General features: G+C 40.1%; 1 protein-coding gene across 3 annotated transcripts in view; it reads left to right on the top strand.

Annotated features, from left to right (window-relative positions):
• acot7 (acyl-CoA thioesterase 7) overlaps positions 1-25803 on the top strand; it is a 47888-nt gene that overhangs the window by 4427 nt on the left and 17658 nt on the right. For 2 of the 3 annotated variants that reach the window (XM_058644216.1, XM_058644217.1), the window contains exons 3-7: positions 2618-2735; positions 3887-4043; positions 10744-10835; positions 11118-11232; positions 11853-11939. In XM_058644216.1, the coding sequence (XP_058500199.1) occupies positions 2618-2735; positions 3887-4043; positions 10744-10835; positions 11118-11232; positions 11853-11939 (569 nt within the window). Of the gene's footprint in view, positions 1-1026; positions 1264-2617; positions 2736-3886; positions 4044-10743; positions 10836-11117; positions 11233-11852; positions 11940-25803 lie in introns of those variants that run through there. The other variant, XM_058644215.1, reaches the window with a different exon arrangement.

Here is a 25803-nt window from a genome sequence, read left to right as displayed (position 1 = left end):
ATTTATTTCATACATAAGCCCTTTGGGTTCATATGAAGTGTATTTATTTTTTCTCTGCCGGGAATTTTGAAAGGTTTTCATTCCTAATTAAATGTTTACAATGTGGGACATAAATCCAGATGTGTCTCATGAGGATTATTTAGTATTATTTATGTTATGTTCATGTGTGTCTTTAGTCCGTTGGCTATTTGATTTTTAGTTTTCACACTAACTGCATCCAACCACAGCAGTATTATGCACATTTTGCACTTGTAGACTGCTATATTTGACTCATGGATGGTTGTTCATCCGTCCTAATACATTTTTAAAATGGTATCTTTTGTTAGGTTTTTATGACACAAAACTTATTATGACCTTTTTGCATCTTGCACCGGGCAAATACTCCATGTTACACAAATCGAAATCTAATAAAAACTAAACTAAAACTTGGCGTTTACAAAAAATAAAAACTTATAAAAACGATCTAACCCACTCTAAAAACTAATTAAAAGTAATTTTAGAAACAAAAAGTCAAAACTGAATAAAACTAATGAATAATCCAGAACTATTATAACCTTGGTCAGGCTTATTACCCTCACATACTTGCCGATTTGAGTCTTTACCCTACAGACTCGGATCAAAGTGGGTGATTGTGTCTGTTACATTTAAATTGAAATACCATATATTAGTTCTTTTGCTTTGCTATTTTAACAGCAATGGTCTGTACCACTCACACCTGATTTCTGTGCCAACTCACCATGCCGACTGTCCCCAACTAGTGCTGACTGGAGCAGACTCTGATTGTGAATTGTGTTCCTATCTAAGGCAGATTTTCGTGAAGACAGCCCACATTCAAATTTGACACATGTCTCGTTACAGACAGACAGGTACAGAGTGTAACCACCTTACGCACTTCCCTCACACAAAACCTGTGATTATTACAAATTTCATTGGTCACCTGTTGCATTTGTGGGTGTGGTGTAATCCAGTTTGACCAGTCAACATTACTAAGGCGGGGTTTACATTAAACCCTGCCAGATATCGGCCACTGCACCAACACCAGGGCCCACACACTCTCAGCAGACGTGAATGTTGAGTTCAGAGAGAGCAGAAGAGTCAGCAGAGTGCCGTGATGCGTTGCTTTAGACCTTGGAGCAGAAGGGTATCGGATGAGGTGGATAAGACGGCAGTGGTGGTGGAGAGTCAAAGGCAGCAGGTTAGCAGAGATGTCAGAAAAGATGAAGAGGCTGCAGCTCAGCAGGGCTCCAAATGTATCCTGAGCAGGTATCTCTCTCTATTTCTTATACACACAGTATGAGGTGTGCTGCTGAATATACAGGAATCCTTTTTGTACCGTTTTCAAAAACTGAAGTCAATACATTAAGAGTAGTAATATTATATACTCCAATTATCCACTCTACTGAAATGTTTTAATTGTTGACACACAGTGTCAGAGGAGTATTTAATGGATACTGTGCTCATCAAAGATTGTTGGTTGTACTCGATAGTCTGTCGCAGATTTCATCCCCACTACTACCCCCCTGCGACAGTAGCTCAGTGGTGGTGCAAGTCGTCTTTCAACTTGAAGGTTGTGGATTTGATTGCCCACCCGCTAGAAAGGTGTGTGACAGAAAAATGCGTTACACATACTGTATGAAATGAATGTGTAACAAAACTGTAGTATAAAGCAGCTTTATAAATATATAAATACAGACCATTTACCTTTTATCATAAGTGAGTTTTATCCTAAGGTAAGCATTTCCAAGTCCCACAACTCTTCTGATATGTTTTTCACTAAAGCAGGGTTTATTTCTGTTTTTGTTCAAACGAACTAAATGGAACTTAGACTGACTTCACATCTGTACTCTGTCATTCATCGAGTGTCTGTCTGATTTCCATGATTAGTCCGATCTGAGTGCATACTTTTTGTTTGCAATCTCAGAGTATGTCAGCAGATTAGACTGTAAGTCGCAAGACTTGTTTGACTCACACTGAACAAACGCTGATGTCGTTGAGGTGAAGAGCGATGTCAGAGATAATGAGACCGTATATATGTTGTATCTACAAGTAAATCTCATCACATATGTTCTTGCATTTTATCACCATCGACATCTTGGGTTGTTCTTGGGTTGTTTTTTTCTCAGTTATTTATTTGATATGATTTCATCACACAGCCTTATGCCATGGTGAAAGGCATAATAGCTAAAAAAAAGACGTTTTAGTCTTAATAATTTAATAATTAAGGAAACTAAAGTTCCTTTAGTAAATGTCCAGGGAACGCATATTATGTCCAAACAAATTAAACCACATGTGAAATCAAATGATTTAGCACATTATGTAAATGCTCAATGTCATATCAATTAATTAATACATCCATAATTTAAAGTACTTTATTGTCCCCACAGGGCTTTGGCAAAAGTCTTACGACATAACATAGAATAAAAAAAAGATAAGTCTTGCATCTGCCCTAAACAACATAAAATATAAAATACATTATAGAAAGGACCTGTCATTTAAACCTAAAACACACAAGATCCAGCCAAAAACAATGTGACAATAACACATGTTGAAAACGTATCATCATCATCATCATCATCATCATCATTGTCAGTACTCACGCACATATTCTTTACTGCAGGATCATGCGTCCAGACGATGCCAACATCGTGGGCAACGTCCATGGCGGACACATCCTCAAGATGATCGAGGAAGCTGGTTGCATCATCAGCACAAGGCACTGCAACACACAGAATGGGGTGAGAGACTGCAACAATGGCCGACAACAGCATCAAAATAAAATTGTTATCGTCACTTATACTGCGGGTGTTTAGGTCATAGAAGGAGAAGCGTGGGTGTAAATCATCAAACAAATGATGTTTGATAGCACGATGAGAAAGAAGTGAAGAGTTAAAGTTGGAAAACATACAGTTAGTGACATACATTGTCCAGTTTTAGTCAGTTTTAGGTGGTACTTTCAGTTTAGCTTTTCATTCTCAATCATTTAAATCTCAATATAACCGTGTTGCAGAGATGATTGTGTATTGTTTGTGTAAGGTATCGCATTGCTCATATTTTATTGTCCCATTTAAAATGCTGAACTTTCACCTACTTCACTCTTGAATCATTTGATCTCACCTGCTGCTGCATTCTGCTCATATTTTCACTATGACCCACATTTCACTGTCCAGATAAGATTTTAAGACAAACAACGTCATGGACAAAACATGTTTTTGTATTTGTTACTTAATTAAACTTCCTCCTTGTGAGTGTTCTTCAAACATCTTAAACATCAAAGTCAACCTTAAATAAGGACTATTCATCATTCAACAAGTAGTTTCTTTTTAGTTGAGTTCTTTCCTGTCACGTGTATTAACCAGGTAAACGCTGAATCACAGATGATAATAATCAACTGTATTGTATCTGAGGTGTTGTTTTGTTTGAGGTGATAAAAACACAGTTTCCTCTGTCTCCACACATTCGGATTTATCTTACACAGACGTCACGGTACCTTGAAACTTATTTGACTTTGAAAGTCACCAGTTCATGTCTGGCACTGGTGACAGAAAGTAAAATGAGTGATGGTCGTTAAAATCCTCCATAAACATCTTGGAGTTAGCTGTAAATCTTCTGCCTTTCCAGTTACTTTTTCTGCTTGAAAAATAAAACACCTCACAGTCACAAATTAATCTCATTTGGTCTAAACATGAGAAAGTACAATAACAAGAGCCAATAGGTTGATTTACATTGTTTTTATTGGATTGAATTAACTCCAGTGACTCTGTGATCTCTTTTCCAGGTACTGAGATTCAAAACTTAATCTACGGCTAATCTGCCCAACAGAGAATCATCTTCTGCCACTGATAGTTAGTTAATGATAGTTTTACGGTTTGCTGTCTCACCTCTTCAGGACCGCTCTTTGGCTCTTCTGGTCCGGGTGGAGAAGACAGAGTTCCTGTCTCCTGTGTTCATCGGTGAGGTTGCCCACGTGACGGCTGAGATCACGTACACCTCCAAGCACTCAATGGAGGTGCAGGTCAAAGTCATGGCTGAGAACATCCTCACAGGTGGGTGACTCCTTTTGAACTGTTGCACTGTTGCAAATATGAAGGTATAATGTCAACTAATTCAAATATGCAAGGTTTTTTCTTTGTTTTCCTTTTTTTAATATTTATTTTAACAATAAAGGGAGAGATAAGAACGTCTTCATCCCTTCACTAACTGTCATGCACAAAATACACAGGGTCTATTTGTCTATATGTGGTCCAGGAAAATATTATAAATGTATCATTTCATTGTGTCACTTACTGTCTTTAGTAATGTTGAATTCCTTAATTGTTCATAATACCTGATACCATACTGTCATTTGTTTGTGTTTGGGCTGGTTTTTTTTTTTTGTTAATTTTTTTTTCATCGGTTTGATCCATATACTGGCTAAATATTTCAATTCCAGGCAAGGTCTTCTATGAGATTGTAGAATGGTCTTACAGTGACTGACCAGTAGAGGGCAGCACACAGTAAATAATGCAGTTAATAGAGGTATGGGAGAGGAAGAGCTGAGACAGGGGAATAGAAACTCAGAGCCATGTTGTTTTCTAGTTTTAGTAGAGTTTTTGCCAAGTGCTTCAGTCGGCAACTCTTGTTGTTTATTGATTATTGATTTGTGTGCATTTAATTTGCTCAGCGGACATACATATACATGCACACACCATGTGCTTGTGCAGGCTTACACACACACACACAGGATCACATTGGGCTGACCTAGCATTGTCACTGAACCTTTAAATGCCAGTGGCAACAGTGATGCACAGACTATCTGAAACTACAAAATGCCCCACGTGTGGCACCCTAGTGTAACTGCATGAATTTCTATCAAGGGAGAAGTGATATTGTCTTTACCCATTAATACATGTAAACACACACGAAACACATCATTGAACATTGGTGCAGTTGCTTGGTACATCTCACAGGCCTGTATTTTGTCATTTAATTAGTCTTTAATTAGCAGCTATTGGCAACATGTCCATCTTCCATTTGACGATATTAAAGAGAGTGACACACCGAGAAAGAGACGGAGAGGAGAGTGAGGCGGAAAGACAAATGGGAGGAGAGAAGCAGGCAGACATATCAATGGGCATAAAGATGGCTGCGGGAATGTCATGATGGAAAGAAGGATGAAGGAAAGGAGGTGTGAGAAACAAAAGAAGTATCCCCTAGACAGTCGTTGCCCTAGCAACAGGCTTATACTGGTTGGTTGGTTGGCTGGTTGCTGGGTTGGAAGCAGGTTGACGGAGGCGGAGGCAGTGATATGAGCTGACAGGTGGAGAGCAGTGTATATACATACAGGCATCATCACAGACACCCTCTTGTCACCACAGTGCGCTGCCAGGAAGGACCCCAAGCAGGAAGAGACCTAATGGAGAGAATTTGCTTCAGGGAGCGTTTGTGTTAAATATTTTGTCTCTCAAACTGTTCGGTGTTTTTTCAGCACAAGTCAATTGGGCAGGATGAGCACAGATGTTGGGGGGGAGAAACATTAAATGTAAAACAAATTCATGCAGCTCACTTGATGAGAGCCACCTTTTTTTTTTTTTTTAGAATTCATTTTGTATCTAGTTCATGTAGTTTACACATGCACAGCTACGTGTATTATATGTATGGACGTCACCGTGAGTCAGATCTGAGAACATCATATTTCATTCTAACGAAACCGGAAAAAAATTTGCAGACACACGTTGAGCTTCTGTCCCATTTTACGAACAGGAATTATTTTCCTGCGCTGTGCAGATGAGCTTATATGTCCTCAGGTCAGACACACACAGGCAGCGTTGACATTAAAGGAGAGCCAGAGGAGGCTGCAGCTTGGTGGTCTATTAGTTCATATAGGATGTAGGTCATACGTGTAAAAATGTATGTGTGATGTGCGCATTTGAAATGACACAGCGGTGACCCATATAGACTTATGGATGTTTGTGTTTCTATGGATTTAGTTTCATCTAAACCTGAAGGATTGTCCATTCTTAGGCACAGAACGTGTAAATGAATGGATGTTTTTATTTGTTTTAGATCTAACATTTGCATGATTTTATTCATGTTTATGTGTTTATCGTTTTGCACCGTGCAGATAGATGCATAGTGTTGCCGTGTGGTATACTTGCAAGTATGAGCATGGACATCATGTGTGTTTTCATCAGTGTTTGGCCCTTTAAAAGGTTCCTGCAGGGCCGAGGGGAAAGAGAAGATAACGGGAGCAGACGTTATTTGCCTCTGTCACGTTGGCTTAGTGTCAGGTCTCACACTCACTGTGGCACAGTCAGATACAAACTCAGAGTGGATGTACCTGCGCACATGCTCCGACACAACGTGCACACCCGACTCACAGACACACACGGTCATGTAGGGGAGACCGGCGTGTATACAGAACCTGATCTGCACATGCTGACACGTTGTGCTTGAAAAAGTCACACATATACACATTCTCACACCCGGACAGATTCACGCTGAACACACACACACACATTTGACTTCTTTGCAGAAGACATCTCAAACTGAGGCAGGACTGGTCGGGTTCTCATCTTCCTGATTGCACTTTTGCCTTATTTTGGGCATTGTTAATATAAACACTAAAGGAGGAATGTGCAGCCATACATGCTTTTCCAGTTTCGTAAATATACATGCTTCTTGTATACTGTGACTGAACTTGTATTGCACTCTTCTTATTTATACATATACAGCACATTCGTGGTTTACTTCACATGTGTACATCACTCTCTCTTTCATCTGTTTGTGTGTGTGTGTGTTGGGGGAGGAGGCAAGCGTCCAGGTTCCACAGTCAGTCAGGCAGCATCTCGTCAGGCAGTTCTCAGTCATGGCCCCCCAGGGGAAGGCTGCATACTGTGGGCACGAGCCGTGATGATTGTCCCTGCTGGGGGGATCGCACATGCGCACTAATACGCTGCACATGCTCATTCACACGACCCAGCACACACTTGCGCTCACAGATTTGCATTTATGCTCAAACATGTATGTAAAAAAAAACCACATACATTCTGTACACAGTCACACTAACACACATGCACACATCTAACATGATACACAGAGATGCAGAGTTGCGTCTATTCAGGAATGCACACACACACACACACACACACACACACACACACACACACACACAAGATTTGCCGATATGACATTGTCACACAGAGAAAAAACAGTGAATGTATTGAGGCTTTGAACCCACACACTTAAGCAAAATTCCCACAGAGGTAATAATGCTTGAATTTCATGCACACTAGGGTGTACATTTGAATAAACACAACATGCACACACACACACACACATATATATGCATACATAGAGCTGAGAGCAATGCATTATGGGTTGATGCTTAAAATAATCATGGCAGGAACTGTCATGATCCTGGTGGGTCACACAACTGCACGTACTGAAACATTGCTGTGGGAATACACGCACACACACGCACACACAGTGCTTTCCATGACTTGAGAGGACATTAGATTGACTTACATTCATTTCCTGGAGACTTACTCTAAACTTAACCATAATAACTACTGGCCTAATCCTAACACTAACCTCAGTTTAACTTCAAAACATATCTTCACCGTAAAATGTAATCATTCATGTTACGGGGAATTGATTTTTGTCCCCATTAGGAAGGCAAATCCCCATAATGTGACTGTGCAAACAGATTTATGTGCCCACAACATAATGAATACCAGACACAAAGTTACAATAAATGTTGTATTGCAAGTATTGTTTTTCGGCTTCAATTGAGCTCCACAGTTTGTATTTATTAATTTTAAAACATTTAAATAAAAGACCGTAAGTAAAGGAACATTAGTGAAAAGAAAAAAGCCAAAAATCAATTATTAATGAGGCTAGCTCGACTTTGGGAGCCGAGAAAATAATCCATGGGACGTGTCTGAGATCTGTAACAGGACAGATGCCAACAGTGCTTCAGTGCTGAAAACAAGAGAAAATTTAGATTCTCCCAGCAATGTGTCAACTGTGGAGGTGTTTCTTTTCTCACAGTTGGATCTTCAATTTTAGGATTCAGTGTGAGAAGACAGGGGGAGTACTGTGCTCACATTAACAGTATTCAACACTCATGTGCTTAAAATACACCTTAATGTTTAAATTGAGTGTTGAATGACCTTTGTCTGTCACAAAGCTCGGTCCCAAACTCTTCTCTACTTTTGGCATGATTTCATTTATTCCTGTCAGCCTGTAACATCCCACAGTGCAGCTGTAATGTAGTTAAAACTAATGGAGCCTTGGCTCAGCACAGTGGAAAATGTGGTTTTGATCATGGGGATCAAGCACGAAGAATGAATCTTGCCGCACTTTGGCTGAGCCTGGAACATGCTGTTCAGGAAGGGGGAGAAAACAAAGGGGGGGGGGGTTCTGCTTAGAGGAAGAATGAAGGGTTATGGGTCCGAGACAAAGCGGAGAGCAGAGGGCTGAACGAGTACAAGGCAGCAATAAATCAAGTTAAACTGCTTGTGGTGAAAGAAAGTGATGACGCTGAAGAGGACAGAAAGAGATCAGTGCTGTTAGGAGGAAGGAATAGAAGGAAAGGCAGAACAAGATTAGAGATAAGTGCAAACTGGGTTTGGGATGTTTGAGAACAGGAAATGTGCATTAAGGAAGTTTGAAGAATAGTCTGAGTCACAACTTAAATGTAGATTTAAAGGGTTGGTGTTGTTTGTTTGTTTTTGCTTTAGTTTTAACCTGATTTGCGGCATGTTTGTCCACGTACTTATTGGTTACTCATTTTCCTCTTTCTACATGTCTATGTACTGCTGCATCTGTTCTTTAAATACACCATCAATTTCAGCATTTCAACATTTTCCTACCACTGTCGGGTATCTTGCAAACTGCAGTGGCCCTGTTACATTTTCTGAAGTGAGAAGAAACCATGCACAAAGTCACTGATTACCTCCACTAAAGGTTTTAAGGTGAAAACAGTGACTGGAGCTCATTATTTTATCTCCTTAATCACGTGCTTGACAGTGTCAGTACTTTGAAGGATGCAGGCGATAACATGGTCAAACATTGACATTGAGAGATTTAATATTCAAAGCCCGCTGTGGCCACAAGGGTTATCTGTCAGACTGGGAATGGTTCTTTCTCTACTGATTCCTTCCAGGGCTTCACCCACCAGTCCTTGTCGCTCTCTTCTCCTCCTCTTCATCCTCCATCCTAAACACAGTTCAGTTAAAAGGTCCAGCAGGAGCTAATAATAGACTGGAGTCACTCAGTCTTGGTAGAGTCAAGGATATGTAAATATGACTCTCTTTCTCCTGTGTGCAACTTCCTGGTTGCTGGCAATGGCAGTGAGAGGAGGAGGAGAGAAGTGCGGTTGGTATGGTAACACAGCACAGTTGTCTACATGCATGGTTTTAACTTGGGTGTAAAATGCAAATGTTATTCCCTAAGAGTAGCCTGTTGTGAGCTACCACTCCCTCAACTTCACATTTCTCCATTTTAACTAATCCTCTGTCATGAGTTGTCCTGCATTTGTGTCCATGCTAATGTAGTGGATGCGTAAATGAGGTTTCACGGTATGTATTTGACTCAAGTAAAAAGAACACGTGCAACCGTGCAGTCATTTCAACACGTCAAACTCATCTAAATATCATTCATCCTGGTTAATCCTCTAACCAACTAAACTAATTCATCAAATGGTGCATCCACAAGTGAGAATCTTGATGGCAGTGGTTTAATTTGAAGCAGCTGGCCCTGTGCTGTCTTTAATCTGTGTATGCCATGATAACACAACCTCAAAATAGCCCCCATCTCTGTCTCTGTTAAGTAATTTAGTGAAAAAGTGTAGGCAGAACAGAGCAGATATCACTATGACAACCTGTATGCCTGATTGCTATGAGATGTGATTTGCACGCAGCTTTTGTCCTTTTATGATTCTTACAGTAACTGTCTTTAATGAAGAAGAACTAATGCCACCGCCTCCTATGGCCAACATGTTGTACAACAACAAGTACACAAAGGTCTGTGTTCAGAAGCAGTACTTTTCATTCACTGATGATGACCATGGTTTTATCCATGCATCTGCAGGACTAGAAATGTATAATACTATATAATACTATCATTTACAACATGTTTTTGAGAAATTGTTTTCTTTTCCAAGATAGCCACCCTAACCATGCATGTATACATATATATGTAAACAACAGCAGTCACTGATGTATATAAACACACACTTTTTTTTATATACTTTTTTCAGTTGATGAAATCATCTTTTCACATAATATTTGTATTAAGAATAATGTGTCAACTGACAAAAGCATGAATGTCACAACATACGGGTTTATATATATATATATATATATGTATATATATTTTCACGATACAAAAAAATGCTTACCCTAAACCATCAGCAAACCTCATCCAGGAGGATTTGTGTGAATGTAAGCTTGATACGAAATGAAGGATTGTTGTGGAACAATGTTCTCATTTATATTCTGTTCCTTTGTTTGTAAAAGAAAGACTAAGCCTTTGACAGCACCGATGGCTTTATATAACTTGGATTGCTGTGTGTTATGTCAACAGCCAGCTCGAAATGGTTTGCTCCATTTTTGTTTTGCTTCGAGGACACGTTAAAATGTGACTAGTTTGCAGCCACAAACCTGAAATAGATCAATATGTCTTTTGGTTGAAGGAAGCTGTTAAAGTTCTCATTGAAATGTTCCTCAATATAAAAATTCAATCTTGTCTCTGTGACTACAGGTGCCAAAAAGCTGGCCAACAAGGCAGCGCTGTGGTACGTCCCCTGCTCGCTGCAAAATGTCGACAAGATTACGGAGGTGCCTCCCATCAAGGTACATCTATCCTGACCTTAAGAGATAGAGTTTGGTCTGTTTTCCTCTTTCTAGCCGCCTCTCTTACTGTGTATGTGTATGTGTATGAGAAATAACACAGAGAGATAATCCATGAGAGAGAGAGGCCACTGTGTGAAGATAAAAAATATTGGCATTTAACAGTGTGAAAAGTCCATTTGGCGCATGGAAAATCAGTGTGCTAAAATGATGTTGTGCATATTTAGATCTATGCAGGGAAAGGGTTTTTCATGGACGTGAATGTGTAAATGACTGTGTGGGTAGTATGCCAGTGCAGAGGAAGAAGAGGAGGGCAGGAAACGCTACGAGGGTCAGAAGATGGAGAGACTGGAGACCAAACTGAGGATTGAAGCCGTGGCGTCCCCTTCACCCAACCCAGGTAGTGACCTTTGCTGATGTATCACTGCTAAACACTGACGTCATAATAACTTTCTAAAATGTCCCTTGCATTTATCTGTTTTTGTAGTTATGATGGTGCATTGTTATTTACTTGAGTCTTCCACTGAGCTTGTGCAATGTCATCAGCAGTGACAGCAGTGGATAACTTAGTAGTATTTTATGTTATTGTTATTAATCTTGAGTCTTTGTGAACAGACAGGCAGACTGGAGCCCGTCAGAAGGACATCAGGACAGTTTACTTATGAAACTTTGTGTTTTCAGCCATACGATTTAACAATCTTAACCAGCATTTTGTGAACTCTGAAGCTTTGAATGTAATGTACGGTCATTAATGTACATGCATTTATTTTTAAAAGGTATGATCTACAGGTTTAATAACAGTGATTTGATCAAAAGCGCTTACTGTGCTAGTAATGTTGTTAAATAATTATTTATGCTGGGTTTAACTCAGGGGATGCACCAAGGGAGTCTGTCTGTGCTCGATGTATGGACACATGCAGTTTTGTCAATGTTGGTTTGTTTTGGTAAAATACACATCTTCTCAACTTCTTCTGTGTGTGTGTGTGTGTGTGTGTGCGTTTTGTATTTTTTGCACCACAGAAAAGCACACCGTTGGTTTCAGCCAGTCCAGCCTGATCCATCTTGTGGGGCCGTCTGACTGCACCATACATGACTACGTTAATGGAGGTGAGTACAAGTGTTTTACAGTTGGCTGATTGGGTTCTTAGGTTGATGCGTCACATCCTGTCCAGAGACAGTTTCAGAACATGTTGGTGAGAAAGAGAGTGTGTAGCACATTTAACTACCTTAAATGTGCTACATAGAAATAAACTTAACCATAGCGTACCTTACCGGTCTTGCTCTAGCAGTAGTATCTCAGGTTTATTAAGAATTTCTTCTGCATGATTGTTTTTGCTGCCCACAAAATATAATTCAGCTTTCATTGGTGACCAACAGGTTCAGAAATCAGTGGTTGGTGTCATTTACCTCAAATATTGTCTAAAAAAAATCCTGAAAGGAGTTTGATATTCTTTATGTTAAAAGAGAAAGCTGATGATGTGTTCTCTCTCAGCAGCTAAACAACTGAACAAATCCTACAAAATTGTTGTTTTAGGGTGGTAATAGTTGCAAGTTCAGCACCCAGTTGCCCTCTATCACACCATCTATAGTTACCTGTCATATTTATTTATCACATATTGGATTGCTTTGCGAGGAATAGGCCAGATCATCCTCAAAATGATCATGTATGGAATTCGTGCATTGGGAATAGTGCAGACAGCTTGCAGGAGGAGATCATAAGACACAGACGTTTGGAAGGATGGTGGGTGGGAAGGTGAGAGAAATACAGTATGAATAGTGAGAGCAAAGAGATAGACTGTGTAGATTTGAAGTAAAAAAAGAAGTAAACATGTCAACATCTCACTAATTGCACGTTTCCCTTTCTTTTCTGTATCAGACAATGTTCTATGTTTCCCATCTTCAGCATTTTTCCTCATGGTGCACCATCAAGGTTCCTTTAAGTCGTGAGAGCCTTTGGCATTAACCCCAACACTGTACATCACGACATCGTGTCCTGTGGTGACAGAGCAGAGTCACAGACAAAGAAATACGGCCCAGTTTAATGTAAAATGAAACATCCTTCAAAGAGATTTTCATGGCCATAAGTGCGCATGCTCTCTGTGAGCATGTCAACACTGTGTTTATGTGTGTGTTTACAAACAACTGCCTGGGTTGACGTAGTTCTTTGATTCTTGAATCGACAATATTCTGTGCTGTTATGAGCAAGACTGTAAAGGTAAAAAAATCAAAATGACACTGACCAAGCATTTGTCACTAAACTAGGACAACAAAGGAAAACCAGCAGGTCCCTGTAGCAGGAAATGCCACCTCTAATTCTGTGCTTATCTGACGAGATAGTTGGCTCATTATTTGGTTTTTGACCTTGTATCTGTATTTTAATCTACTATTTTCTCTGCGTGTTTATAAAGAAATAAGTAAAACTTTGTGCTGTAGAAAAAAAATCAACTGGAATTGAAACACATGCTTATCCAGATTTAATGGTTTAGCCACCTATAGATAAAAGTTTAATTATCGAACAAAACAAACCTCAAATCCTGCCTAGAAACCATTCTGGCAACATCTGTAACAAATCCTACAAATCCTACATTTTATCAGCCCAGAACAGATGCTTTATCCATGGAGGTTCATCGTCTTGAGCAGGATGTTGCCAAGAGAAGGAGATAGGACAAGTCGGGCAGGAATGGAGGAGCAGGGAGCAAGGAGAGACGTGTTGCATGAGGCATGGCTGCCTTTTTAATTTGAGAGAGCTCACTGAGGAATCTGTCCAATTGAAGATCATATGTGGAACAAGCATGCAGGTCATTTAGTATGCAAGCACACACACACACAAACACGGCTGCACTCTCTGTACATGCCACCGCTCATTAGGCAATGTTCCCTGTTGTTCACTGCTGCTGCTTTCACTACACTTATTTTGTTTACATAACCGAGTCAGGTCAGGCAGTCCGGCTGCTAGCGCTCTCTCCCTCTCTCTCTCTCTCTCTCTCTCTCTCTCTCTCTCTCCCCCTCTGTCTCTCTCTCTCTCTCCCCCTCTGTCCTTTCACTATACCCTTGTGGGAGAAAAGCAAACTGACTTCCCCACGACAATAACAGTTTATTTGGAAACTGCATGCTTCCCCATTGTGCCGGTAAAAGTAAAAAGCAGCCGACATATTATGAGCCTCAGGAGATATGAAGAACATAAACATAAACATCTGAGAACAACAAACACATCATTTTGTGTACACACAGAGAGTGAATTAGCATCTTTAAAAAAAAAAAAAAGAGGGAATCCTGACAGACGGCAGATGGTAATAGCAGAGCAGCGATGAGACAGCACATCCATACAACCAGGGATTTGATAATTATGTCACTAATACTAATGCAATTACACATGTGTCACATTAATAATATCTATTTGGTCAGGATTGATTTGACAGCCATATGGAATCCCAGTCTGTCTTGTCTCAGCGTCACAGTCCTTATTTTAGTAAGTAAAAACACACGATTACAATAACACTAAAAAATCTGATCTTTTTTACCGACTGTTCGTAGGAACTGATCCCAACACTGCAAAACATTCCTAGAGTCACAGGTTCCTGTTACCAAGTTAACACTTTCAAGAGTGAGTGGTATGTGTGGGTTCAGTTATTTGAGTCTTAAACATATCTGCTGCTTGTCAAGTGCTTGGCAGTGGGAAAACACTGTCACTGATAAATACCAAAACTGTTTACAATACCAGATGTTATGAGGCCGGGGCCTGTGACTGTACAACTGCAGACACCTGGGTATCGGTCTTTAACATGCATGGACATTTTCTAAATGAGGTGAAAGATCAAAGCATCTGAAACATTGAGTCTCATTAATTTGACATTTTTCCTCTTATTTCTCTCTCTTTCCTTTTCTTTCATTTTCTTTGTTGGAGCTTCCCCCCCCCACCCTTTTTGCCCACTTCTCCTCATTATCTCATGCTCTTTTTTCCTCTCTCTGCGAGTTCCCCTCCCCTACCCTCCTCCGTGTTCTAAGGAAGCGTAACAACCCGTTTCTATGGAAACAGCAGTTGATTGCCACAGGTGGACACCATCGCAGTCCTGGTTAAATCAAATTGACAGAAAAAAAGGAGGAAAAAAAACCAAAAAGAAAACCCAGAAATATTGTTAGATGTTGTGTTTTGATGTGTTGCGCTCTCTCTCTCTCTCTCTCTCTCTCTCTGTGAGAAAGACACCAGCATTCTGCGCACACACCTTGACTTAATGTGTGTGTGTGTGTGTGTGTGTCAGAGAGGGAAGAGGAAACCCAGATGTGTGACTATAAAGCAGATCTGATGCAGATCTGAGGCACCTCGCCTGAACATGGGAACACATCCATCACTGTGGCTCCATATATTATCTGTCCTCTGCTGTGATCCATGCTCAGTGACTATATAAACATGTCTCTGCCTGAGACATAGGGATTCGGGGAGACAGGGATATGTCCACTGGAGCTTGTGTGATCGACCTTTATAAAGAGAGAGAGAGAGAGAGAGTGTGTGTACTCGTTTTTGTTACCCCTTTAGGACCTTTTCTGGTAATAAACACAGTAGTTCTCAGAGGCCAAAGTCTGACTATAATGAGGCAGACCCTCTTTTTTTTCAAAGCTCTTGTTAAAGCTTTGAATTGTAGTTATGTTAGGGCATTTACTCTATAGTTTAGGTTAGGGATAAGGCTTTCCTTTAAGCTGTCCTAATGAATGGAAGTCAGTGCAGTGTCCCCCCCAAAAAAAGCTACGCATGTGTGTGTGTGTGTGTGTGATTTCTGACATAAACGCTGACCTTATCATGACCAGTAGTCCTCATGGAGACCAAAACCTGGTCCTAACGAAGCAAACATTCATTTCTCAGGGACTGTTTACATTTAGGGCTAAGATTTGAGTTGTGGATAGGTTAAGGTTTGGGTTGGACACTAACTGCATATTGTTAAGGTTAGCGATAATGCTTTGTTAATTAATTATCTTGTTCATTCTTGTGATTTTAATGGAAAGCAACTCTTAATTTTTGAAAAGCACTATATAAATAGCAGTGTCCTAAGAAGAAACCTGCATGTGTGTGTGTGTTAGGGATGAGCCGATATGATACTCATTATTGGTATTGGACCGATATTGTCCAAAATCACTCAAATCATATCAAATGTTTCACTATACAGACTGTAAAAAGGTCGATAACAATCAGCCATGTGGGCTGTTCCTGAGATGAATATGTTGTGAAATATTGTGAGGTTTATGTCTTTGAAATTACACAGAATGGCACAAATGTCTAAAATAACTGTATTGGACTGATATCAGCACCGGTAGATACTCCAGTTTGTGATATATCGCGCATTATTCATTTTTTTATGTGAATGAATGAACGGATCATGAAGTGAAACATTCCACAACCTCTTCCGTTGCCTACAATTATGAACTGACTTATATGACTTGGAGTTAGGAAAATGTAAAGGATGAGATGTAATGTGCACTCGTGTATGCCTCATGGTAAACATCAGCGGACGACTTCTGCCCTCCATTAATGAAGCAGGCGAGTAGCAAGTGTGTTAGCAGTATATTAGCATAGTTTGCATAAGAATGGAGTCTTCTAATATCACCAAGCAACCAACTTCTAGCACAACACATTCTCCAACAGAAAGGCCACAAAAGCAGAAAGAAAGAAAGTTTAATCAAGCGCAAGCTGGTCAGCCAAACAGGAAAGTGACAGATGCTGAGTGAAAACTGGTGTTGCTTTAGTTTCCTCATCAGTGTGCATCTTGTCCGTGAATAAAATACTGCAGCCTCCTTTGTCATTGTTTTGGCTCAAGCCCAGGATGCTCACTTGCAGATGTCATTAGCCTCCACAAGCACGAGCATTATAATGAGCCTGTAGTTCAGTTATGGCCACACGCGTTGCTTGGAACAACTGTTTTTGGAACTCTGGAACAAGCTGCCCATCTTTAGCTTTGTCCAGGATATCAGCCCTAAGTTCAGCTCAGTTTCTGGTCCTGTGCTGAGAGAATGCAGCACAGGACAGTAACAATTGAAATTGGGACATATTGTGTTATTCTAATGATGGCCAGAGAGTTAAACAACTCGTAAAGTGAGTAAAACAAACTTGGAACTGTGACTGTCAGTGCATTTACATGCATGTTAAAATTCAGATTTTAGTCTGACTAAGATTCGAGCCAGTCTTAATCGGACTATGAATCACATTATCCAGTTATGTTAGTCCGATAAGTCTCGATTTTAGTTGGACTAACTTGTTACTCCTGCATGTATTCACTTAGTCAGACTTTGCGTTCTATGCCTGCACCAAAATTTCCCCCCCGGCAGCGGCTTTCTCTGGACAACCACAAAGGCCATGCTTGATCTAATGTATCATGATTAACATATACAGCAGGTATAGAAACATACTGAACCACAATAGTTTACAGAGAGATACAGCACCACCTACGGAGGCGGAGTCACACATACACTGCCGCATGTATACTTGGTCTTAGTCAGACTACAGCTTTAGCGCGATTAAACTGTGCATGTAAATGTACTAAGTGATAAGATTGCCCTCTCACCCCCTAAATACACCCCTGCCTGCTTTATTACAAGCTGGTTTGAAAAAGGTAGTGATAATGGTTCAGTGGTGAAGTCATTGTGTCCCAGTTTAAAACAGAAAGGAACTGGGGGGCCATGTTGTACATTTAGAAAATGAGTCTGCAGGAGCTTGTGACCTTTACCATCACAGCTGGAGGGGTGTTTTATCTGAAAGCCCTTTATCTGATAGACTTTCCATCACAGGAATCATATCTCATTGATTTTCCCAGTGAGCTAATAGTTTAACAGCATTTCGGACAGCATTCACCCCCAATTTGCAGAACTCAGAGTCACACATAAATACGTTAAGATGCTACCCAGTGTTTAATAAAGCACTCAGCTGCTGGAATGGTAAAATACACAAAAGATCTGCAGCTTGTGGGACTTTGTAAGAAGATGTGGGTGGGTTGCTGCGTGGCAGTAATGTTAACAGGAGCCGTTTCTATAGTAACAGCTCATTAGGAGGCAGTTTGAGCCGTTTGATACTGTCCACGATTAAAGCACATATTGGGGAGGGGATGAAAAGGACAGGAGGAGGTAGGGAACTGTCAGTGGTGGATAAAGGTGGGCAGAGGGTTAGAAGAGGGACGAGAGGGTGGGAATGAGATAAAGATGGAGTAAGTGATAAGAGAATATGTAAGAAAGGCAGAGGTCAGTGATTCTTTGCCGCAATCTCTTGGTGTTACAGTCTCTTTCCCCTCACATCACTGGGTGCTTTGCTCGGAGTGCTGTGTCTGAGTTGTTTCTAATTAAAAGGACTTTAAGTTAGTAGACAGAGTTGATGAATGACAAGAGCTGCCTAGAAGAGTCTCCACTTTGTTCTCATGCCTGCTGCTGATGGACGCCTCCAAATGTGAATGTTTGGGTAAATCATCACATGGGATCTAATCACAGAGGCATTCTGCCCTGTGGCGAACTGGGCTGCACTAGGAACTTGGTTACTAATTGCCCCTTTTCCCCATTTGGAGTAGGTTGTCTTTCCCCTTCACCCGAGCCATCTCCATCCACCCTCCCTCCTCATTCCACACCCTGCCTTTCGTGTTCCCACCCTACGGCAAAGGGAGAGTCATAGTGTGCCATGTCACCCTGTGAATGTGTAACGCCAGGCCCGGGGCTGACTTGGCCTTGCTTGTCCTCATTTCCAGTCTCACACTGAGCGTCGCTTCAACCTTTTACATCGACTGTACAAGGAGAGGGTTGGGGTTGTTGTTTTTTTTATGCAGGGGCTGCATTAACAGTTTCACTGATGGCATGTGACTAATAAAGACAACCATCTATGGTATTCAAGGACAGCACTATTCTCCACTTGATGTTTTTCAATGTTTTAGTTACGAGGTTGCACAAGATGAATTGCTGCAGGAAGCAGGGCTGACAAGTGAAAGTGAAGCACACAGTTGCATTAAAATAAAATAAAAATGCTTAGGGACGCAAAAAAGATGACAGTAAAGGAGAGTCGGTTGAAAATCCTTTGTCGGTCTGTGGGGTAGTGACTGTTGTATATTTCATGTATATTCAAAAAATGAGTGTGTTATAGATAATAAGAAATGTTGATTGGTTGAGTTTTATGTGAGTGTGTGAGTGTATATATATATATATATGTATATATACATATATATATATATATATATATATATATATATATATATATATATAGTGAAGCCCAGGAAGTAAGAAGAACTCGGTTTGAATGGAAGTCTATGGCAAAATGAGTCTACTTCTCACTTGAATTATTGTTATTATTGTTATTATTATTATTATTGTTATTTTCCAGAGGAGTTAATGGTCTCAATCACTAATTTTAGGTCGATTTCTGGATGGCATGTGACTCACTTTGTTTGCAGTGGCATGTTGACAGGAAATGGTGCCAGTTTCAAGCCGTCAGAGTTCACATCCCCTGAGTATGAACAATATATGACGTGATGCCCCCGCAGTTCATTTCACCAATATAGAAACACTATGGAAACAGCCAGAGTGGAACGCTTCTACGTCACAATAAAAGCATGTCAGATAAACTAGATATTAAAGTTCAGGGTTTCTCATACATTGAGCAATTTAAGAACACAACGCAAAGTTCATCGTACATTCATCTCCCTGCCTGTGCTGCTCTCTCTCTCCCTCTCCCTCACACACAGACACAGAGATACATGCATGCACACACACACACACAGATTAACATCTGATTCAGCTGCCCCTTCTCTTCGCACATAATGCATACAGTACATCCAATATCAAATGCAAAGAAGAGGGATATTTGGCACAGAGATGACGTATCAGCGGTGTACCTTACATGATACACACATTTACACCATTATGCCCACTATAAAATCGCCCTCCACTGCCACAAATTGTTCGCTGGTCTATGGAAAACACTGAAGTTAGTTTGTTGGATTATTTACCTGATATGACGTGATCAGTACACAAGCAGAATCTGTTGCTTGTGGATCACGCTGTCTTCTATACTTGCTCTGAGGTCGTTTTATGGCAGTGATCCGACTCTTCTGCAGATCTGGTAAAATATTCTCCCCTTTGCTTGTTCCGGACTGTTTTGGTATCCTGGGGCACAAGCTGTCCAATCGCCTGTTAAGAGATGAGTTGCATGTTGTCTGATATCTTTCTGCCACAATTGAGTTGTTTTGATTCTGACTGTTGCATGATGGGATCATATGAAGTCAGCTACCACACCTCTACAGCACATGATGTCAATTTTGTAAATTGTGTTCCCATTTAGAGGAAAATAGACGATAATGTGGACACCAGTGTGACTGACAGGTAGTGTCTTCTAATAGGAACCTGGTTGCAGGTGACATCTGTGAACTTCCCAAAAACTGACACTGCCAATATCAAGGCTACCCATCGGGAGTTGGTTTTGCAATCAGAAGACTACGTTTATTTTTATACACAGTCTATGTCTGCACATCAGTCATTGTTATGTATCCATGTGCCTCACGTCCACATTTGTCCTTCATTTCCCCTGACAAACTTAATGAAGCGTTCCTATATCTGTCTCAGACGTCTCCGTTTACTTCTGTAGTCACAACGAGGATTGCAATTGAGCCATTTTTAGAAACTGCTGAACCTTTTTCCCCCACAATGTGACAATTTTGTAACCACGCACATTTCCCTCCCAGCTCCGCCATCACAACCAAGTCTTTGTATATGACAGTATTTTCAAACGTGGAGAAAATCACGTGGAAAGTCTCTCGGGGAGTGTGGCAAAGTGAATAGTGTGAACCAACTGCTGTAATTATCCCCCAACACCCGCCATGCTCTTTTTCGAGGCATCTGGAGAGCTGCAAACAGTGGGAGCTGGGAAACGAGAGCATGCGACCCCACTCGCACTACTCCACTCAGTATCAAAAACCCTCAGAATGTGAAAATCAGTCCAAGCCCAAAATAACCATGTCAGTTTCTATTAAAGTAATTTCACAGAGCGTCGCAGTCCGTGCTATTCTCTCTTATTTTTAACTGGTCCAGTCCAGCCATTTAGATATTACCATTCACTTTTTTACCTCAGCACGCTGAGCAGGGTTTCGTTTGAGTGCGGCTGTTTCTTTATTTACCCTGAGGATCATTTCATTCTTGGAAGAGCCCTCATATATTACAGAGAAACACAATACACTTTCATCCTGTCAATATTTGTGCATGGAAGATCAAATGAGATGAAATCTCGAAAAGGTCAGGTCACATTGATTCAAGGATTAGTGTGATCAGCTGATTAGTGACAAAGGCAACAGCGCAGTATATGGCCTAATGCAGTTTGTATTCATCATTTTATAATGAGTACATTTACATTTCATTTGTAATCCTTGTGTCCCTGTATCACAAGTTAATTTATAAGAATACCTAATAGACCTAATAGGTTCAATAGTTTATCAAAAGCAAATAACTTTTAATTTATTTGAAAAGCAAGCAAATTTAGTATGATCAGAAAAGTGGCCTCAGAAGGAGACAGACTTTATGTTTAGGTTTTGTTGTTACCAGGTAGGGACACACGGTGATACAGTGGCTAGCATTGTTGCCTTGACTGGTTCGACTGAGGGCCTTCCTGTGTACATGTGGGTTCTCTCTAGGCACTCCAACATCCTCCCGCTGTCCAAAAACATGCACATTAGGTTAACGGGACCCGTGTGTGTGAAAGTGAATATTTGTTCATCTCTGTATGTTGTCTCTGCCTTTTGCACTATTTCAGCTGGGATTGGCTCTAGTCGCTTGATTTGCATTGTAGGCAGTTGATAATATTGTTGGAATAGTCTCTCTGTCATTTGGTGTGGCGCAGGTATTGTACAGTGTTTTAATGCACAGTGGCTGTAAAAATCCACTTCATACTAACATACATTTGATCCAATAAATGTAAAACTACTAATTAACAAAAGCTGCTTTATGGTATCTTAACTTACAGACCCATTAGCTTCCATCGCAATCCCAAGGACGTCAATGTTTTTAAAATGGATCGGGTGGGGCCCACTGAAACTGACTCACGAAGGGTATCTAATGAGTTAAATGTCTAAATTCAATTTTGTACAATACAGCGTTCAATCTCATCGTTGTGTCAGGCCATGATGAATCTCCATTAAACGTTACATGCTCAGACACGACCACTCATGGCAGCAGCCGTCTCTGGGGAAATTTTCAATCTGAGCCGAGATCCCATCAGTTCTCACAAATAAATAAATACATGAATAAATCCTCACGCTTGAAACGTATGCTGTCACCACCTTCCTGGAAAATGGCCACATCATTATCATTAAACAGAAAAATTGTTTATATTATGCTATTAACACAACAACAACAGCAACAGCAACTACTATGACTGTTACCACTACTGCTGCTAGTTAAAAACAATAAAGAGCAGATTTAAATACTTGAGTTGCACAAAACCCAACAGAGAACTGCTAAAAATGAGGGAAATAAAATAAAATGAAATATAACGTTCTAAAAATAATATAAAAACATAAATAAAAAATCAGTTTGGAGCCATGAGGATGACATTGTATGATTAAAGTGAACTTATAAAGTTGAAGGTGAAAACAGAGCTTACTTCTTGAGAGAGCAAACATCTCATTTAATTTGAAATCGTTGAAGTCTTTAAATGTGATTTCAGGAAAAGGATTTTGCTTCTATCAAAAAAGGCCTGATCCCCTTTGATCCTCAGCTGACCACACAATCACATGTAGACGTCTGAGTTTTGGTAAATCATCATTTCCTATTTTGACATTCCAGCTGCGAAGTTAAATGCCCGTAAGTAAGTGAAATTAAAATGATACTACAACGTTAAAGAAGAGCAAGATGTCAATGTAACAGTGGATTTAATTCCTTATCATCTTGTGTGGTTCTTGTTACAAGACACACTGCATTTGAGAGCAAGCAGCACTTTCTGGTTATACTCCTACACTTTTGGCTGGCATAAATGAAGATGGTGGTACGAGCCTTTTTGGCCAACGTAGCAATCAGCAAGCAGACCTATTGATTTTCTGTAACGTGAGAAATACAAAAAAGCGGCTCCTCAGAGAGAATGACTAAGGCAGCTGGAGTGTCAAGAGAAACATCTGAATATCTTTAAATGAGCATACGTTCACAAAGGCACTCACTCTCACGAGATGAGAAACAGATGCCATCCTCTTCCTCACTTCTCTCAGTTACAACCCACCCATGCGATCCAAGATGTCACACTTTCTGTGAGAAACTCACAAACAACTGTTTGCGTCCCACATGACACAAGCTGCCACAGGGCCTAATGTGTGGTGCAGTCTGACCCAGGTGCAGGATTGTAAGTGTCTGTGTCCGCACTGTGATCTCTGCTGCAATAACTAACTAATGGGTTTCAGGCTTGATTTTTATTGTGAAACTGTGCTTCCCTGCTAACAGTGTTGTCTCATGCTTTAAATCGTCAGCAAGCTTTTAGTGTGACAAAGTGTTCGGTGAACAAGAGATGCACGATATATTCGGCACGATATCGGCAGATAAATAGGCCGCCAACTGTTTATTTATTTTGCTCAATGAAGAAAATGTATAGCAACATCTGCTGCAACATGAGTATGAACAACATTAATATTTAATTTAACTACAGAAGAGACTAAATTGCATAGGGAAAAAAAACTATATACATATCAGTTATCGGCTCAAGCACTTCCAATATATCGGCAAAAATTCCAATACCTTGCCTCCCTACAGTAAACCTTTCAATAATACATTTTTTATTATTATTTATTTATTTTTATTTATTTATTTCGGTCATGACATTTAGATCACTCATCACATAACATTGCAGTTCACACAATATACATAATCGAAAGGGAAAGCGGGAGAAGCAAAGCTTAACTAGTCCCGCCCCCATTATCATCATACATTTCATTTCCTCTTTTTTTTTTTTTTTATGACATTTTGACAAAGAAAACATGTTTCAGCATCCGGTAGCACTCAGAGATATAGTCTAGCTCTAGACAGTCAACTCAGACTCCATGTGTGTCTGTACATGTGTCCATGATGTTCCGTCGCGCCGTCACACCGTTTCCCACAGTGTCTACAGATTTCTGTCCCTGACCTTTGTCATACTTTCTTTCTGTGTCATTCTGTATCGATTAGTAGTCATCTCTACATACTTCTTTTTAAATACACTCAGTTTTGCTGATTTTTTCATCTCCTCATCCAGATTGTTCCACTGTCTGACCCCCGTGACCGATACAGTAAAGGATTTTAATGTAGTTCTTACCCTTCTCTGCCTAAACCTCATGTTCCCTCTTAGATTGTGTCCCTCCCCTCTGTTCAGGAATAATGTCTGTAGATTGTGAGGGAGGTTTTTGTTGGCAGCCCTATAAATCATCTGTACTGTGCGGTATTTTATTAAGTCATAGAATTTAAGTATTTTTGATTTGGTAAATAGTTGATTTGTATGTTCTCTGTAACTGGCATAATGTAGGATTCTCAAGGCTCTTTTTTGGAGTATAAACAGGGGATAAGTAGTGGTTTTGTAAGTGTGTCCCCAGACCTCTGCGCAGTATTGTAGGTGTGGAGAGACTAGTGCGCAGTACAACAAGTACAGTGCCTTCTGGTTTAATAGTTTTTGTGCCCTCCAAAGTATGGACACACTCCTGGCCAGCTTGCCTTTTAACTGTTTGGTGTGTGGCTTCCAACTTAACATGTCATCAATAATCACTCCCAGCACTTTGTACTCATTAACCCTTTCAATGTCCACTCCATTAACTTGTATGTTAATACTAGTCTTACAGCCTTTTTTCCCATACAGCATATATTTAGTTTTCTCTAAATTTAGAGATAGTTTATTTATATTAAACCACACATGTAGCTTGGCCATTTCATTATTGACTGTTTCCACTAATTGTTTAGGTCTTCCCCCGAACAGAAAATATTAGTATCATCTGCAAATAATATTAATTTCAGAATATTGGATACCTTGCATATGTCATTAATGTATAGTATAAACAGTTTTGGGCCCAGCACTGATCCCTGTGGGACCCCACAAATTATGTCCAAGCAAGTCGATGTGCAATCTCCCATCTTAACATAGTGAGATCTGTTGTGAAGATAACTCTTGACCCATTCCAGTGCTATGCCTCTTATACCGTATCTCTCCAGTTTAGCTATCAAAATATCATGGTTGATGGTGTCAAATGCCTTTTTCAGGTCTATGAATATTCCTATTGAATGTAATTTTTGATCAATGGCGTCAGTAATGGTTTCCACAGACTCAGTTAAAGCTAGCGCCGTCGAGTGGTTTCTTCTGAATCCATATTGGCTATCATATAGCAGATTGTGTTTGTTAATGAAGTTGTCTAGCCTATCGTTAAATAGTTTCTCCAGAATTTTTGACAATTGTGCTAGTATTGAGACTGGTCTGTAATTAGTAAATTCATGTATGTCACCTTTCTTAAACAATGGCACTACTTTCGCCACTTTTCTCATTTTGGTGGGAAATGTCCCAGTTTGAAATGACAGGTTGCAGATGTGTGTTAAGGGTGAAACGATTTCAACTATTACTTTCTTGATTAGCTTCATGTCGAGGTCATCAACATCCGTGGATGTTTTTGCTACACATTTGTTGACCAGGTGTGTAATCTCTCTGTCCTTCACTGGGGTGAGAAACATTGTGCTTGGGTTTCTGTCTCTGTCCTTATCAAAGTGGTCCCAGTGAAGGAGTGAGTCAGGAATGTCCTTTGCCAAATTCGGCCCCACATTGACGAAAAATTCATTAAATCTTTCTGCTATGATTTCTTTGTTATCTTCCTTAGTGTTTTTGTCCTTGAAGTAGAGAGGATAGCTAGGTTTGGTGTTTTTGCTTTTGATCACATCATTTAGAATGTCCCATAGTTTTTTAAGTATAGCTCATGTTTTCTGCCAGCAGATTACTGTAGTATTCTTTTTTGCAGTCATTTAGAATGCTATT

Source organism: Solea solea, chromosome 11 (assembly GCF_958295425.1).
Source record: "Solea solea chromosome 11, fSolSol10.1, whole genome shotgun sequence".
Taxonomy (NCBI): domain Eukaryota; kingdom Metazoa; phylum Chordata; class Actinopteri; order Pleuronectiformes; family Soleidae; genus Solea; species Solea solea.
The sequence above is the reverse complement of the archived record's forward strand: the minus strand, read 5'-3'. Positions and strand labels throughout refer to the sequence as shown.